General features: G+C 37.7%; 1 protein-coding gene across 9 annotated transcripts in view; it reads right to left on the bottom strand.

The window, feature by feature from the left end:
• ANK3 (ankyrin 3) overlaps positions 1–15,817 on the bottom strand; it is a 663,260-nt gene that overhangs the window by 68,307 nt on the left and 579,136 nt on the right. For 6 of the 9 annotated variants that reach the window (XM_077894620.1, XM_077894618.1, XM_077894616.1 and 3 more), the window contains 3 exons: positions 14,160–14,266; positions 8,942–9,166; positions 5,984–6,138 (listed from right to left, as the gene is read on the bottom strand). In XM_077894620.1, the coding sequence (XP_077750746.1) occupies positions 5,984–6,138; positions 8,942–9,166; positions 14,160–14,266 (487 nt within the window). Of the gene's footprint in view, positions 1–5,983; positions 6,139–8,298; positions 8,398–8,941; positions 9,167–14,159; positions 14,267–15,817 lie in introns of all 9 variants that reach the window. The other 3 variants (XM_077894615.1, XM_077894617.1, XM_077894619.1) reach the window with 1 other exon arrangement.

Genomic DNA, 15,817 nt, shown 5'->3' on the forward strand with positions numbered 1-15,817 from the left:
TTTAGAAGCCTAAATCTAGATCTTTTTACAATCTCCTGACTTGGTGGTGGTAATGGGGAGGCATCAACCATGACCAGGGCTTCAACTAGCCTTGTGTGATTTGGAAAAGGGTACCAGTGGAGTGGACACCACTCTACAGGTAAATGATTTGAGAACATTAGATAGAATGCCCCTTTGTTCTGTAGCCAGTGTCAGAGCAGATGGCTTGGTAAGTGGAAGAGTCAAGATTTTAGCTCCAACCTGCTCTCCTGCACAACTGTATATGGCACCAGTGACAAATACTAATGTTGATTGATTCTTTTTTTTTTTTTTTTCAAGATTTTATTTATTTATTCATGAGTGACACAGAATGAGAGGCAGAGACACAGGCAGAGGGAGAGGTAGGCTCCATACAGGGAGCCCGACGTGGGACTCGGTCCCAGGACTCCGGGGTCACGCCCTGAGCTGAAGGCAGACGCTCAATTGCTGAGCCACCCAGTGTCCCTGATTGAGTCCCATGTTTCAGACGCTAAGAACTTTACACATATTAGCTTGTCAGTTTCCCCTGAGTTCTCTATGAGGTATCCTTACTTTATAGATTGAAACTAAAGTTTAAAGAGATTGAGTGCTTGGTTAGGGTTGCACAGCTAGTAAGTGGTGGGGCATGTTGGGAATTCCAGTCTATGCAGTGTCTACAGATCCTGATTCTAACCCCCACGTTACACTGGGAAAATTATCCTCCTCCTTAAACTTGTCTTTTTATGAATTTATTTTATTAAAATAGTCTATTAAATTCTAACTACTAAACTGCATTTGGAAAGGCTTTACAAGTTTTGAAATACTACAGAACCATAATCTAATCTTTATGATTGTGTTGTTTAGTAAAAATCAGTTATCAAAATACTAGCTAGGGTGATTTTTAAATATTTGAGTTTTAAGATTTTCAGAGAATAAAGTACAATAGGACTGGTTATACAAAGAGCATACACGCTAGTTACAAAGGATTCATTTATGGAAGAGGTTTAAAAAGGAGACATTATGGGGCACCTGGGTGGTTCAGTGGGTTAAGCATCTGCCTTTGGCTTAGGTCATGATCCCTGGGTTCTGGGATCAAGCCTTGTGTCAGGCACCCTCCTTAGCGGGGAGTCTGCTTCTCCCTCTCCCTTTCCTCCTCCCACCACTCGTGCTCTCTCCCTCTCAAATAAATAAAATCTTTAAAAAAAAATGTAGCAAAGAAACTCTTTCTACTATTACCAAGATAGCATACAGAATCCAGGACAGAGGGCTACATCATCATTTCTTAAAACATCTGACAGATGTCCTGAGTATGGCAGCACTGGGGGCATCATTTGTGTAAGCAAGGATAGGACTAATTCCTATTGGAAATTGTTTTGTTTTGCTTTTAAAAAGAAACACAAGTCTGCATGAAATCATGGAAGTCCACTGTATGATAAACCTTAAAAATTAAAAAAAAAATTCCACCTGTGACTGTTGGGACATACTAAAATATATACTCAAAATCAAAGGAGAACATATTAGAATACTCAATATTTTTGCTAGAACTACAAAATGTCCGATGAGGTAGCAAGTGGCCATATGTGGCTATCTGAAATTACTTAAACAAAATTAAAAATCACCTTCCCTCAGCTGCACTAGTCACATTTCAAGTACTCCAGAATCACAGGGGACTAGTGATTACTGTCAGACAGCATACACAGAGTATTCCCATCATCGTATAAAGTTCTGTTGGACAGCACTATTTTAGAATGTTTGGTATTCTTGTTATTCTGGATTATTGTTACTTTCTCAGAGTTTTCCTCAAAGTAAATGCTCCTCTTTAACTTTTGTCTCCTAGAGATTAACATTAATGACGTTTGGAGTAAAGGAAATAGACTGATGAGAACTCTTCCTCCAGATAGCTACGTAATTTTCTTAAATTTATTTACTTATTTATTGTTAAATATTTTATTTATTCATAAGACAGAGAGAGAGAGAGAGAGAGAGAGAGAGGCAGAGACACAGGCAGAGGGAGAAGGTGCAGGGAGCCCCATGTGGGACTCGATCCCGGGTCTCCAGGATCAGGCCCTGGGCTGAAGGCAGCGCTAAACTACTGAGCCACCCGGGCTGCCCATAGCTACATAATTTTAAAGAGGTTCCTCCTTCTGCCCCTCATCAGCAATGAGGGGGAGCCGAAATCAATGTTGCATCTGACTCTGGGAGTTCAAAGGTGATTAAGACTTGTACTCTGGGGATGCTTGGATGGCTCGGCAGTTGAGTGTCTGCCTTCGGCTCAGGGCATGATCTCGGGGTTCTGGGATTGAGTCCCATATTGGGCTCCCTGCATGGAGCCTGCTTCTCCCTTTGCCTATGTCTCTGCCTCTCTCTCTCTGTGTCTCATGAATAAATAAGTAAAAAATCTTAAAAAAAAAAAATAAGACATGTACTCAGCCCTCAGGAGGTTACAGTACCAAGGTAGCTTGATTAAAAAGAAAAAAAAAAGAGGGTGCCTGTGTGTCTCAGTCGCGTAAGCATCTGCCTTCAGCTTAGATCATGATCCCAGGATTCTGGAATCGAGTCCCACATCGGGCTCCCTGCTTGGCAGGGAATTTGCTTCTCTTTCTCCCTATGCCCTTCTCCCTCTGCTTGTGATCTCTCTCTCTCTCTCTTGCTTTCTTTCTCTCAAATAATTAAATAAAATCTTTATTTTTTTAGAGATTTTATTTATTCATTCATGAGAGACACAGAAAAGGAGGCAGAGACATAGGCAGAGGGAGAAGCAGGCTCCATGCAGGGAGCCTGATGTGGGACTCGATCCCGGGACTCCAGGATCATGCCCTAAGCCAAAGGCAGATGCTCAATCACTGAGCCACCCAGATGCCCTAAATAAAATAAAAAATAAAGGAAAATCTGTGTGTAATAGAGGCTACATTTCAGTAACTAGTAATCTACTATATTGACATTTAAGAAACACTAGAAACATGGGGGCACCTGGGTGGCTCAGTTGATTGAGCAACTGACTCTTTTTTTTTTTTTTTTTAAAGATTTATTTATTCATGAGAGACAGAGACAGAGAAAGAAAGGCAGAGACACAGGCAGGGGGAGAAGCAGGACTCTCGCAGGAGTCTGATGCGGAACTCGATCCTGGATCCCGGGATCACGACCTGAACTGAAGGCAACCACCCAACCGCTGAGCTACCCAGGTGTCCTGAGCAACCGACTCTTGATTTTAGCTCAGGTCATGATCTCAGGGTCATGGAATAGAGCCCCGCATCAGGCTCCACACTCAGGGGGGCGTCTGCTTGAGATTCTCTCTCTTCTTCTCTGACACTCTCCCTGCTCATGTTCTCTTTCTCTCTCTCTCTCAAACAAACAAACAAACAAACAAATAAATAAAATCTTAAAAAAAGAAACACTAGAAACATGAAAATATTTATATACTTTATTTTTCTTAAATCAAAATAACCTCTCTGGAAAACCCATTTCTCTTCTTCTCTCCATTTTTAAATCCTGAATCACCTAAAGTACTTTATTATTTTCAAAATGCTAATTCAATTCATTCTCTTAGGATGTATTCTTTTTAAAACTTTTATTTTATTTATTTTATTTTTATTTATTTTTATTTTTTAAAGATTTTATTTATTTATTCATGAGAGACAGAGAGAGAGAGAGAAAGGCAGAGACAAAAGCAGAGGGAGAAGCAGGCTCTAAGCGGGGAGCCTGATGTGGGACTCGATCCCGGGACCCCAGGAACTTTTTTTTTAAAAGCTTCTATTTATTTATTCATGAGAGACACACAGAGAGAGGCAGAGACATAGGCAGAGGGAGGAGAAGGTTCCTCACGTTGGAAGCCCGATGCAGGACTCGACCCCAGGACCCCAGGATCACGCCCTGAGCTGAAGGCAGACACTCAACCACTGAGCCACTCAGGTATCCCTCTTTTTAAAACTTTTAATTGTGTTTTCTTATCAATTTCCTTTTAAGAATATGACTACTTTTCATGCTTTAAAATAAGGTAATAAAAATTAGAAATCTTAATTACCATTGCATGTTCTTATTAGAAATCATTTGAAATTATAGATATAAATATCAGTATCACATATGATACATTTAATGATACTCATTTAAGATGACTATTCTTCTGGACCTTAAAGAGTTTGTGGGAATTTACCTACCTCTAGAGGTTTGTAGGAATTTACCTCTTTAAATTAATTCTCTTGGGACGCCTGGGTGACTCAGTGTTTAATTAAGCATCTGCATTTGGCTCAGGGTGTGATCCCAGGGTCTTGGAATCAAGTCCCACATTGGGCTCCCTGCAGGGAGCCTGCTTCTCCCTCTGCCTATGTCTCTGTCTCTCTCTCTCTGTGTCTCTCATGAATAAGTAAATAAAATCTTTAAAAAAATTATTTTCTTCTCCATCAGACACACATTTCTAAAGTAAGCGAAATACAATTAAGTCTTTGGAAGAAAGATACAACAAGATTTCAACCCTAGTGCTGCTACTTAGTTTCGGTAACCTTAGGTAAGTAAGTTGACTGGTCTGAACTTCAGTTCTCTAAAGTGTGATTAAAACTATCTACTTCGGGCAGCCCCAGTGGCACAGCAGTTTAGCGCTGCCTGCAGCCCAGGGCGTGATCCTGGAGACCCTGGATCGAGGATCAGGCTCTCTGTATGATGCCTGCTTCTCCCTCTGCCTGTGTCTCTGCCTCTCTCTGTCTCTATGAATAATAATAATAATAAAAAAACTATCTACTTCGCAGGACTATAGGTTTGTTTTAAATTTTCTTACAGAAGGGAGTTTATCACTGCCTCATGAATGGTAGAAACTCAACAATTATTAGTCCTTCCACCCTGCTGTAAGAACATCTTTAAATTCTTGGTTGGCTGCTATTGTGTCTTATACAGAAACTTTGGCAGACAATTTTTTCTCTAGAATAAATAGTGACAACAGCTGATATTTATTGAGGGCTTACTGTGTGACAAAGGCTGTATTTCACAAGTGCTTCACAGAACTATTTTTCCCAATAACAACCCTATGAAGCAAGGAAGGTGATCTCCGTTTTACAGAAGTAAGAGTCTCACAGGGACCAAAGAACTTGCCCATGCTCATCCCTCAAACACCCAAGTCGGTCTAGCTCCTTTGTGCTCACTTTGAAACCAGAGACTATGCTGGATGCATTCCAAAAGCCAGTGAATTAAATGCCAGGATAGTGAATTTTATGATATGTGAATTATATCTCTAATAAAGCTCTTTTTTAGAACAAGTGCTGGATTTGTAGTGATGAGGAAGTCAGTCTAAAGATTCATTCTGTGGCGAACTTGGTCTATGTTTTTTATCTTTTCAAAGGAAAACTCTGCACCAAGTACCTACTCTCAAAACAAGTCTATTCTCAAAGTCTAGTAAGAAACCCTGCTTCATTCTGAGGGTTAGTTGAGGGAAGAGTGTATGATAAGTGACATGCTCAGCCACGTGGCCTTAGTAGGTCACAGAATATGACACAGACTCCAGTAACTAGCCTGCAATTTATTCTTTTCCGTGATCATTGCCCAAGAGAAATTAAAAATTCATGAAGAATGTTGGAATAATCGGGGAGAAAACAGAGACACAGGAAAGGATCCAGAAAGAATTATTCCAAAAATAAAATGTGAACGTATTTCCTTAAAAATATTCTGCATGCTTTGCATACCTTCCATTATTATTCACCTCCTCCTTACACATCTTGCACTTAGAAAACTCTATTGGGTTTGGGAAAGCTGAATACATTTGACTAAAGGCCGGAAGAATCATCATCGTAATATTTGTCCATTAGTATTGTGAGAAAAAAAGCTGTGGGATTAAAAGGAACTTCATGCCTGAGATTCAGAAAGCAGCAATAAATGCCAGGGAGCTGGACTCCCAGCTCAAGATACAAATAAGTAGTGTTCAAGCAACATTAACTTCACCACAGCCAGTCCTTTGATTCCTACCTGCAGACATTTATAGAGACAAGGAGTTCGTCATAATTACCTTCATCCATGCCATTAAGTAGTTCGGTTAAATCTTCATTTTTACTGTCAAACTGATGCTCCTTCCACGTCTCACCATTTTCACTTCGAAGAACAATGAGTTCTCTCTCTTTTCCTCGCATAGACCCAAAGTGAGGGATTTCCACTATGACAGGGCTGGAAAAAAAATCCACATTATTTTGCTATCAAATGAAATATATTTATAGTATCATACTTTCAAGACAGTTTCATTAACAGTATTCATTTGAAAATCAGAGGTGCCACTAAGGTTGGGAATGACTTCAAAGCTGCAGAATCATTTGCTAATTAAATAATATGTTAGAAGCCTGAAAACATGCCATCATTCATTCATTCACAAACAATTCATAAGGGCCTACCATATGTTAGGCATTTGATTTAGTAAAGGGAAAATATTCAGCATATCTAAACAGGATTTTTGAATCAAGGAATTGAAAGCTATTAAAATAGACCATAAGCAAGTTGGTCCATTTTTAAAAACATGATAGCTCTATTATATTATACAAAAAGCTAATGATTTAAAAGGACACAGTCAGTTCTTTGAAAAAGAAATTCTGTATATTTCCTACTTTGAAAGATCACAAGTGTTTGACCCCTAAGCAAGCAAACGATCGACCTAATTCACTGCCTCCAATAGTGACTTTCTATGACTTTGATGGCCTGTATAGTTAAGGCGGTTTCACTCATTTCTAATTTGTGAAATGGTAGTGGGCAGCTTAATTTCCTAACTCTAGTATAACCTGCACAGGAATATTTAAACTTTCTGAAAAAGCACTTGTTGGTCTGAAATTGTAATATAGAGATATATTAATTTTTGACAGTGTCCTTTTGCAAAAGAATGTAAAAGGATGGCTGCAAATTGAGGATAGCCAATCGAGCACAGGAATAATTTTATTAACTTTTAAAATAGGATAAATGCTAAAAAAGATGGATGGAAGTAAGCAGACCACAATCACACACAGTTTATGTAGTTGGATTGTGCAGCTTTATTTTATGACATTTAAGTAGACAGTATCATTATTCTCCTACAGAGGTTGTATGTAACCTCACCTCTTAACCTATATGTTTATGCACATGTGATAATAGAAGACAAAGGCTTCAATAGGTAAGAGCATAAAAAGGGAGAGTCATTGTAACGATCCAATAATGTAAGTAGATATGAATGTATCATTTATTACAAAATCATTTACTTAAAATGGGATGATAGATGTGGGAATTTTCCTTTTGGCAAAATAATTATAATTAATTCAAATGAAGGCTTTTAAAATTTTTTATAATGTCTTTATTTTTTGATAGGTAGAAACAAAATCAACTATTCCTAAGAGTGTTAATAATTTTAAGAGTTATGATATTTACTATAGGTTTTAATCACATCTGATTTGACATTAAAAAAATTTTTTTTTGAGAACTAGATACAATCTTTGCAGGTTAATGTATCAGATACTGTCTCTGTAAATATTTAAGGAATGTGGCTTTGTGTAGGACATTCAACAATACTGGAGAGAAGGTATGAACCAGGGCCTTTGACCAAGGTGAAAGCCAAGCATAACTTTTCATAACAGGTCTCTTCATGCAGACTGCCAAGGCAAATCCACCAATCAGACAGACGAGCAAACAAACAACAAATACCAACACATTTCAGCTTAAACGAAACAAAACAAGACACTTTAATTAATTTAGTAGAATATTCTCTCTGCTGCCTATTTGGCTTTCTTTAAGTATCTTCTATTCCCAGCATTTATCAAAATCAGTTGACTTATTGAGGACTTTTCTTTTGCAAAGCCCATAAAGATTACTCAGTATGTGGAAGTACGTACTTTTAAAAAAAAGCTGGAAGTCCAGACACGTAATATATATATATATATATATATAAAATATATACACATATCTATAGTCACACATGTACCTACTCATTTATAGCAAATGTCACTTCAAAGCCTGCAAATACCTTCTCTTATACTGGGTTACAGTGAGGTCGTCAGTCTGTCTTAACAACTATCAGAAGCAGTTGAAACATTTCAAATTAAAGGAAGGTTTACAAAAGCACAACGTCATGAAGCAGAATGCTTGCGGTGGATTCCACATGCTCGGGAAGCACGAGAGAGGGAGCAGGGCTACAGTAAGTCAAGCCACTATGGTTTCTGTTTCTTTCAGTGACACGTATCAACTGAAAGCATTAAAAACTGAAAAGATAAAAATAAAATTAAGACGAGAAGACCATGGGTGTGACAGAAAAAAAAAAACTGAAAATGGAAAGAGAGTTGTAGACATTCTGTATCTTGTCTATAAAGGTCCTACCCAATAAATTTTGTTCCTTGCGGCCCAAGCTGCAGGATTCGGCTAACCAAGCTCTCACCCTCATTTACAGGGGGAGGATTGGTAGGAAGGTGCAGTTTACTGAATAACATCCATGCAGCAGGAAGAGAAACGAGAAGGGGAAACTGTGAACAAACTGTCCGTCACGACAGAGCCAGCCTGATCAGCACCCAAGTGCCACCTCAGAAAACGAATTCATTTTTCCTTTTTGCAAAACACCGCATCACAATGGATTACCACCCTGAAAATCATCTTTAAAGAAGACGTGCACCCAGAGTAGCCATTGATTCAATGTTGGTGAGAGAGTTTCGGCGTCTACGTTTTCCCCTAAGAAAGGTGCCTTGACTTCTCTGGGGGCTGCGGGGTTCCGTGCACTCACTGAGCAGAGAGCATGCTTCTCGGTTAGTAAAAGCTTTGACCAGCAAACTCAGTTAAGGAAGTATCAGCCTATTAGCTTTCCAGAGAGTCACACAGCTCTGTGACCCCCGACACTACACGAAAGGTGTACTCGATCAAAATGGTCCACCTGAGTAGTTTTAGTGCTTAACTCCTTGAGTTAAAAGAGGGTGAAGAAAACCAAATATATCACACAAGGGCCAAGATAAAGATTGACAAAATCACTTACCCTAAAAATTGTGCCCCTGCAGGACCCATTTCTACCAGCCTACTGGCTAATCCCTCTCCTTCCACCATGGGGGGTGGGTTGGCCAGTTTATGTCTCTTTACCAGTCGGCAGGTGATTCGGGTGGGGGCCGTACACTTGCGTGGCGGGATGATGATTCTCATCCCGTGGTGACGGCTCCCTCTCATGGAGCCGCCTCTTGCATCCACCATGAAGCTAACCAGAAACCTGCAGGGAGAAGATCAGAACCCAAATCAAGGACAGAAAGAAACTGTCTTCCCAGTAGGTCTTGAGAGTCAATGTTAAGGTTTAAAACCACAGACAATGTAGCTATCGTTTCCTCTCTTTAAAAATAAACTGGAAGTGGATACAGTGGAGTCACATCAAACATGCCCTTCAGCCTGTGAACCAGGGAATAAGTGGGACATGACAAACTGCTTTTGGTGGGATGTGGCCCCGTAACAGACGCCGAACCCTTTGTCAGATGCTCAAATTGAGGAATGTTTCAAAGCTGGAATAAAAACTGGCTCTCACAGGACTGTCATGCACGTAAAACCCAAACCCAGACCATCCTATGTGGAGTCAGTGGATGACTTCAGCTATATTCAAGCATCATTTTTTTTTTCAAGCATCATTTTTAACTATAAGTGGTTTTAGCCATATGCTGACTATGGAATCTCTATCTCTGACAAGTCAGATGAAACTCCACAGTATGTCTTAACATGTACAACTCATAAAATAAAAATATGCTTAATCATACCAAACACTCTAATTTTTACTACCACAAAGCAGAATTTAAGGATAAAAGCAGATGGCTAGTTTTGCTAAGGCAATTTTGATGGAAAGGAATTTAATCTTTTCAGTATAAATTTGGCTTTAAAACTGTTTAAAATAACTGACACTGGTGTATCTGTATAGCCATACAAAACGGAATATTTAGACTTTTAGAAAATGTCTCTAAATTATATACTCTAATTCCACCATTGGCCTTTCTATTAAAGCTAATGAAGAAAAATTATTTTTCTTCATGTAGATATGAAAATGTAAAGAAATGACTAGTATCTTATCTTTGTTATTGCAATTCCTGATTCCTATCACATGCTTGTGGAGAGTCCTCCTCGAATCTTTGGTATTATAAAGCACTCTGGTGAACATAAGCTAGTAGTCCGACATATGGAAGAGTGCAAGTCAAACAGGAGAACACACGTCCTTTTGCATCCCAATGTTCACATGTGAAAATGTGCTTATTACTGAAACAGCAGCAAATGTTGATAATTAGAAAATTATCTGAATATCTATAGTATTGGGCAGGGGTATAATCCCATCCATCAAAATCCTCTACTGAATATAGTTCATCTAAATACAGTTCTAATATCCTGCAACAGATTTTAGGGCTGTGCACGGAGGTCGTAGCTGGAGACCCTTTCCTCAAGAGTAATGCTTCTCGACCTCAGAAGAGTAACCTCTTCAACAAAGCAAACTGACCTGCCTCCCCATAGAGAAAGGCAATAGCACAGGGCTCGTTTTTCAGCCAATCAGATGTTCAGAACCAACTCTGGTCATCAGTGAGGTGTAATCAACTCCATACCCTTCTGGTTATTTTAGATTTAGCTATTTTCCTCTGGATTATGCATTTTTGTAATATTAGACATACTCTGAGAGGCTAGAACCAGTGTAGTAGTCAAAGTAAGAGGGGAAAGAGACTGATCTCATCAAAAACAAAACAAAACACACACCTCCCAAGTCAAAGACAAAGATACTTGTTCACTTGTGCAAGTGTTCACATGAACTGCTTCCAGTGCTAAATGATACCAAGGCTCACTTGAAACTGCTGTGGTGAGCCCACATTGTCTTAGATGTATTTAACAACTACCTTTACTCAGTAATGAAGGTAATAGGGCAACTTTTATAAAAGAAGCTAAAGACAAAATCTGACCCTTTCCAGCATTCAGTGGTGAAAGTCAACTCATGATTGGATATAATAGCAACAGAATGGATTAAAATGATTCAAGATAAACTCTGAGGGGTGCCTGGCTGGCTCAGTTGGTGGAGCATCTGACGCTTGATCTCGGGCTCGTGAGTTCGAGCCCCACACTGGGTGTAGAGATCACTTAAATAAAATTTCAAAAACTAAAGATAAACTCTAGGTTTGAAAGTTTGGCTGTATTAGTACAAATAAACACTGGAGTGTTTACAGTGGGAGGGCAATGTTTGTCCTAGCAACAAACAGCTGATCTCAACAATATAGATGGTAATTCAGATCAGGCCTGTCTTATTCACTGCTTGACCTGCAAAGCTGAGCATAGTTCCCAAACACAGTAAGTACATAATAAATGTTTACTGAGTGATCCACTGAACAAAAACTATTCTGTTAAGTGTGCTTCAGAATTGCATAGGTCAGACAAGGTTACTAATACTAAAAACATACCTATATGAAAAAGATGTATATATGTGTGTGTGTGTGTGTGTGTGTGTGTGTGTATACACACATATATATAAAACCCTTGTAGTTGAGCAGTCTGAAGGCAGGTAGTATAAGAAGGTTATCTGTGTCAATATAAAAATATCCAAACTACAAAGAGTATCAGAACCAAATGGAAAAAATAGGCCTTAGAATTCTGATTTTAACTATAAATTTGGAGAAGTTTTTCTCTGGGTTCCACACAGCACCCTCCAGTGCCTAGTTGGTACTCATTAGCAATCATTTATTGTTCTAAGGTTTTCAACTTCATAGAGCCAGTAGCCTGAGGAAAGGTGAGAATATAGGTTAAGCAGGACAAGGGTCCTATCATTAATAACATCATGAAATACAGTGATTTATTTTCTAAACTCATTCCTTACATATTCTGTGCAAAATAAAATTTCATGCAATATAACTTATTAAAAACAAATCAAAAGGTGATGTTTAATCATATTTGTTGTACCTTATTAATATTTAAACTAAATCAGGAATTCTACGAATGATCCTAAAACTAACACATGAACGTTTCTAGTTTTAAGAACAGCGGGATAACGAATGCTGATACACTACAGACATTGACACATCTAACTGTGGGAAAACTTCACATAAATTAAAAATACAAAAAAGGGTGGTTCACATAAAGGACACAATTATCACCTTGAATCATACTGAGGAAGTGGAGAAGAATAGCTGCAAAATAATTTAGAAAGCAAATGGGAAAAATTAATGTAAGATAATTAGAAGCAAGCAACAGAAAATGTCAATGATAAGCAAAGGAAAAATAAAAACCATCAGGAAATGAAATCAAGGCATTTGGCATTTGTGGGACAACCTGGAAAACTATTCTCCTTTAGTGGCTACAGAAGCTACTCCACAGACCTGGTACTAGTGAATCATTTTTCCAAGTGTATACCAAGTTTATATTTTCCTTTTCAAATAAGCCCACACTAGCTGCCATTACTTTTGCTCTCCTGGACATGTCTATTGTTTCAATAAATTCAAGAGGAAGGAGAGGGAATTTGTGCATTCAAATATTTCATTTTCTCTGGTGTATGAGAAAGTTTACTTCTGATTTTATTATCCTATGCTCTCTCAACCTCTCATTTGAAGTTCAATCATTTGAAGCAAAGCAAAAGAGTTGACTAAATTAAACCCTGGTGCTTTCTTTCCAATGTAGAGAATACAAGATGCTGGTTCTAGGTCTTTGTAACATGGTGACAATCCAACAAGCTTAATACAGGGAACTCTTGAATATGCTGTACCCAAGTAATTTACATTTTTCTTCTTAATTAATCTTTACTCTCTCTCTCTTTTTTTTTTTTTTTTGCTTTTGCAATGTTAGATCCATAAACATCTAGTATCAATGGTATAAATATTTTAAGCAATTAAAACATTAATATTACTATAATTAAAGGTTTTTCTGATTGAGTTAAAGAAATGCAATGTTAATGAGTCAAAGGCCACCAGGTAGTTTATAATTTATAAAGTCCTTTCATGGCAATTATTTCTTAAATGCTATTGCAACTCTTTGTGCTACAAGCCATAATTCTGTAAGAATACTTTAAATAACCTGCAGCCTTACTATGAGTCCGACTTTTCATCTATAAAATGGGGATAATGAGTAAAACCTAACTCAGAGTGTCATTTTAAGGTTCAAATAATTAAGATAATACATGTAAGACATTTAAGACAATGCCAGGCACATAAAAAGGTAAACATTAGTTATTACAATTTATTTTAATTAAAAGCAGCAGGAAATACTTCATATAATACATACAGCATTCATAAATGTTAATTATTGTTAATTTCTTTAATTGCAAACTAATCCCCTCTTGTCCTGGATCACAACTAATTTATGGCCTAAATGCCAGTTTCAGAGGTGAAAACACCTGGATGTTTTCATCATCTCAATTATTTCCATTCCATTTGTGTGGATTCGATTATCCCAAGTTTTAATTACCTACAGGTGAAGAATCCCACATCTAAATATACGCTGATTATCAATTCAGCAATTGCAGCAGGTCACCTCCCCCAGCCTACCCCAATTCTGTCACATAATGGGGTAGTAGAAAGGAGCCTGTCTGATGTGGTTTTTACCTCTGCACCTCTGGGTCCACCCATTGGTACACTCACTTTTTAAAAGTGAATTTCTTTCTTTCCTTTTTAAAATTAATTTCTCTTCTAATTTAATAAATAATTATATAATAATAATTAAATAATTATAGAAAATAAATAAAATACTAATTTACTAAACTTAATGATAATTTTATTTCAGGAATGCAGAAGGTACCAAACTTGACCTGAAAACTTCGGGTTCAAAGCAAAGCACAAAAGCAGTCAGCAAGGTAAATGAACAGAAATACCTACATATTTTTTATTAGGAAAATGAGATATTCAGAAATAAAACATCATTTGAATAAGTAAAATTAAGGGACATGACTAGATTTTTTTTTTTTAATTGAAAAGGAAAATTAAAGACCTGGAAGTAGTACCAAAACAGGCAAGAATTTTTTTGCACCAATACTTTAATTCTTTTCCTTTCTAACACTGTGCATTTTTCAACAAAAAACTATAGAAATTTGCTCAGAAAAAAAAATTTACTCATGACTTACAAATACACATCACATATACTCAGAAACGAACTCTTAGAAGACCAATATTTCATACATATGAAGCTTGTCAATATGAATTTATAATTACAAATAATAAACATAATGTTCATTTAATAGGATAAAGAAAAGTGACTTTTAGATTACTTACCCAGAATGAACAGGACTTGAGACAAGATTGACATTGTCCAAAGTATCTGCAGCCCAGCTATAATGTCTTAGAGAATCTGAATCAAATTCTCTTGTGAATGTTAGATGCTGCAAAATAAAATGATGTATGGCATTAACAACCCACACAAGACACTGGCTTCTCTGTACCTACAAAATATACTTCTATGTCTCTAGAAGTCAAGATGGTCAAAATAAACAATTTGTACTTACTCTTTTATAGGTCTACATAGATATTTCAGGGATAGCAATGAGAGTTTACTGATATATTATTTCAGTCTTTTAAGAAAACATCTTGAGTAACTGGCATGGCAAAAGGAATATCACAGTTTCAAATGGGAAGTAGACATAAATCACATCTGCTGATTACTAAAAGTGTGATCATTAGCTTCAAGAAAGGCATTTAGATGTAACCTGAAAGCGACTTTTCCATGAAACACGGTATACAACTGACACAAAACTATGATTATTTTGACTTGGGTTTTGACATTATTTCTTGAAAATGAACAATGTTGAGTCTGTCAGTTCAAGGACAGTAACTGGTGGCATTAGTTGCTATCAATGCCAGTTGATAAAATTTTAGTTTTCAAGCAAAAATCAGAATTTTGTAAACTTTACATCTGTGATTAGCTCGGGGGAGATGTTAACTAATGTAATCTATTAGTTTTGCATAAGAAATGTGTCAACAATATAAAGATTTGCATAAATTGGTAAAACAGTATTTTCCAAATCACCAATGAACTGCTAACCATGATTTCAACTACTTGAACATATAATTAACTCCAAATTAATCTTATAATTATAAAATTCCTTCCCATATCTGAAAAAAGAATCAATCTTGATAACTTTTGTTTCCAAGTGGAGCAGAGTAGCTAGTGGAAGGCTACCATTGGTGCCATACCATATAGTTATGGGCTCTGAGTGCAGCAGAGCACTGGGGAGACCCTGGAAGCTAGAGGAGCTGTACTCTTGGGGAGGGAGGGTCTTGAAGAGTTGAGTGGACTTTTTGTTGCCATTTTTAACTTGGGTGCATTCGTCAATTATCAATGTAGACAGAATTGGGGCTTTGTACATCCAGGGGGCGCAACTGGGGAACAGAAAAACCAAGGCAATTTTAGTGGAGATTTGGGTGGCCTTCAGCATGCTACAGATTTCTGAGAAGAACATTTGCTGAATTCTGGGGCTGTGTAGAACAGGAAGCTAGAAACCTAACCAGAAATTTGGTAAAAGGATTAGTGTTGCTTCTTGGCAGTTTCATGAGGAAAAGATTGTCGGGAGAGGGGATCACACAAGATTCTCACAGAAGGGTCCTCACAGAGGCCAGGGGAAAACTAGAGGTAGTCTGAGTTTACCAGGGATGCAAACAATTTTGCCTCATTTCAGCAAAACCTTGACTGGATTGAAATAATCTGCCACCACTCTATTTGCCTAGCAGAGGCAGGGTGCACCCTTTGTGCAGAATTACATCATCGTCGGGTGTGTCATGTCTACAAGTTTTTATATATCGTGTCCAGCATGCAGTGAGAAATCGCCAAGCATGGCCAGAGCACATGAACCAAAAACAAAATACTGTAAACAGACTCCCAGGTCATCCTACAGTTTGAAGTAAGCAAATAAGAACTTCACAACAGCTATCTATGA

Source organism: Canis aureus, chromosome 4, assembly GCF_053574225.1.
Source record: "Canis aureus isolate CA01 chromosome 4, VMU_Caureus_v.1.0, whole genome shotgun sequence".
Classification (NCBI taxonomy): Eukaryota; Metazoa; Chordata; class Mammalia; order Carnivora; family Canidae; genus Canis; species Canis aureus.